Raw genomic sequence first — 2,588 nt, forward strand, 5'->3', positions numbered from 1 at the left:
GAATTAATGCAATGTTCCATATCTGGATCTTATTTGCTTTAAATACTATGGTTTTTCAGGATTCCTTCATCTCCATTTAGACCCTTAAATAGTATTGAACTAGACAGAAAACTGACAAATAAATTTTTCAGTTATTCAGCTAAATGGTGGTCAATTTTCAATTCACACTATGAATATAGGAAGGAAGACACACAAAAAAACAAACTGCCTATGATACCACTACTGAAAGACTCACTCAGGACTCTGATTCACTTAGGGAGACATGAGGCCCCAGGGAGTCTACTGTTCTTGGCAGATTCTAAAAGGCTGGTTTCTAAGCCAGCAGCTGGAAATAAACAGCTGGGAAACTTGTGCTTTCTAATGTAGCACCTCAAGAGTGTACATTTTTATTGGCATAATATTCCTCTGCATAATGTCAAGCTGAAGTTTAAGACAGCAGGGCAAGTCTTTATCTTGTTTTCTGTTCCTTCACATGAGAGTCCAGAACTCATGGTTCTGATCAGTGCATGGTGACCTATGGCTTGCAGACTTCTCAATTGATGCTATAGTTTGGAATTTATTATTTTGAATTATATTCAACATATGATGCAATAAGAAGGCATGGCTATTTTGTACCCTGGCTCTAAATACAGGTCTATCTATTTGAGATTAAATTTACCTTATGTTGATAGACTGAATGCAACATTATATCTCATAGCCTAATATATTCCTGTTTTTCTGACAGTTAAAAATGTTGCATATAGTGAAACATTTAATAACACAATATCTACTGAGTCTTTATATCCATATTTTTCCATATAATTTTTTCCACGGCTCCCATCACATCCTTATTTCGAAGACTGTATATCAATGGGTTGAGCATGGGTGTCAGAATGGTGTAGAAGACAGATATGACTTTATCTTGACCTGGCCTATGGGAAGAGATTGGCCTCATATACATGAAAATGATGGCACCATAGTATAAGCTGACCACTGTCAGATGAGATGAACAGGTGGAGAACGCTTTTGTGCGGCCCTCGGCAGAAGCCATCTGGAGGATGGTGACCAGGATGAGTGTGTAGGAGGCCAGGATGACTGAGAATGGGAGCAGAAGCAGAATGCTGGTGCTGACCAAAACCCCAGTTTCATAGGCCAAGGTGTCTTCACAAGAGAGACGCAAGAGCCCAGGAAGTTCGCAGTAGAAGTGGTGGATTTCTCTGGGTCCACAGAAGGGGAATCTCATGGTGTAGACAGTATGTATCAAAGCATTGAAAGCACCACTGGCCCATGAGCCAACAGCCATCTGCCTACAGAGGGGCCAGTTCATGAGGAGAGGATAATGCAGAGGCTTGCAGATGGCAACATATCGGTCATAGGACATGAAGCCCAAGAGAATACACTCAGCCCCACCCAGAGCCAATCCCAGGAAGATCTGGGTGCCACAGCTGGAAGGAGAGATGACTGTGTTATGCAGAAGGTAGTCAGTCATCATCTTGGGCACAATGGCAAGCGTGAAGAGGATGTCAATGAGAGAGAGCTGCCAAAGGAAGAAATACATAGGGGTATGAAGATGGGTATCTACCAAGATCAGCAGGATTAGGAGGCTGTTTACCGTCAGCGTGACAAGGAAAGTCATGGTGATAAGTGCAAAGAGACAGAAGTGAGTTGGGTTGTCCTGCAGCAGACCCAGAAGAATGAAGTCAGTTACAGTGTAATTTTCCACATACGTCATGTTTGGAATATTCACGGGGTAAAAGTAAAAGCATATAATATGGAAACTACTTCACAGTTAATAGTGGATGATGTAGATTTTAACCCATCAAAAATATTGTTCATATTACCTAAAGAATTTCAGAAAAAATGGTGAATTGATCAAATGATAGTTGTCTTATTTGATCTAGTGATATAAGGCGTGAAATAGATGGATATGTTTTCCTTTTTAATATATTTTGGATATAGGTTCTTTCAAAGCAAAGGAGGTGAATAAAAAATAATTGCTTATTGGTAGTTTACCAGCACTTTAGGTGATGATTCTCTAGTGAGATAAAACCAATCAGATTGATTTTGTTCCACCTTCTGCCATTAGCTTCAGATCTCTGATCCCTGGAACAAAGCAGAACTCTGTAAGCAAGTTTGTTAAAGATGAAAAGCATTGCACGTGGAGGCTTCAAACACTATAAGCACAGGTGCATATGTGTTCTGTATTGACAAGTAGAACATAATTCTCAATTTATTTGATGTTTTTAAGATATTTTTCTCACTTCATATGTCTAGAGTTTTCTATGTATAATGAGCATTTCACACACAGTTCCCCATGAATCATTGTCATTTCTTCTTCATACCATACAATCAGCTTTCAAGAACAAATGGGGATATGGATATTAATCTTGGTGATGAGGAAATTATGCACTGGGTCCCAGGGGTAATTTGCACATTAGAAACCCTCTGCCTGATGCAGTTTCATGTAGCAGTGTGAACCTTCATTCAGCGCTGGAAAAGCTTTGTTTTCATATGCAGCTGCTGCTCACCCTCTAACTTCCAAATTCTTCAGCCTCACAAGAACATTCCTTGTAAGGATTTCAATCCTTCTCTTGAAAAACATGGTAAAA

The 2,588-nt window shown here is 39.6% G+C and overlaps 1 protein-coding gene across 1 annotated transcript; it reads right to left on the bottom strand.

Moving 5' to 3' along the window:
* Positions 1-766: 766 nt before the first annotated feature.
* LOC118931247 (olfactory receptor 2AJ1-like) lies at positions 767-1,711 on the bottom strand. The gene has a single exon (XM_036923529.2). It carries the CDS (start codon positions 1,709-1,711, stop codon positions 767-769), a length of 945 nt encoding a protein of 314 aa, XP_036779424.2.
* Between the last annotated feature and the right edge of the window lie 877 nt (positions 1,712-2,588).

This window comes from Manis pentadactyla, chromosome 13 (assembly GCF_030020395.1).
Source record: "Manis pentadactyla isolate mManPen7 chromosome 13, mManPen7.hap1, whole genome shotgun sequence".
NCBI lineage: Eukaryota > Metazoa > Chordata > Mammalia > Pholidota > Manidae > Manis > Manis pentadactyla.

Excerpts from the sequence above, each read along its gene's own strand:
- LOC118931247 (XM_036923529.2), bottom strand. The coding sequence starts at position 1,711 with ATGACGTATGTGGAAAATTACACTGTAACTGACTTCATTCTTCTGGGT.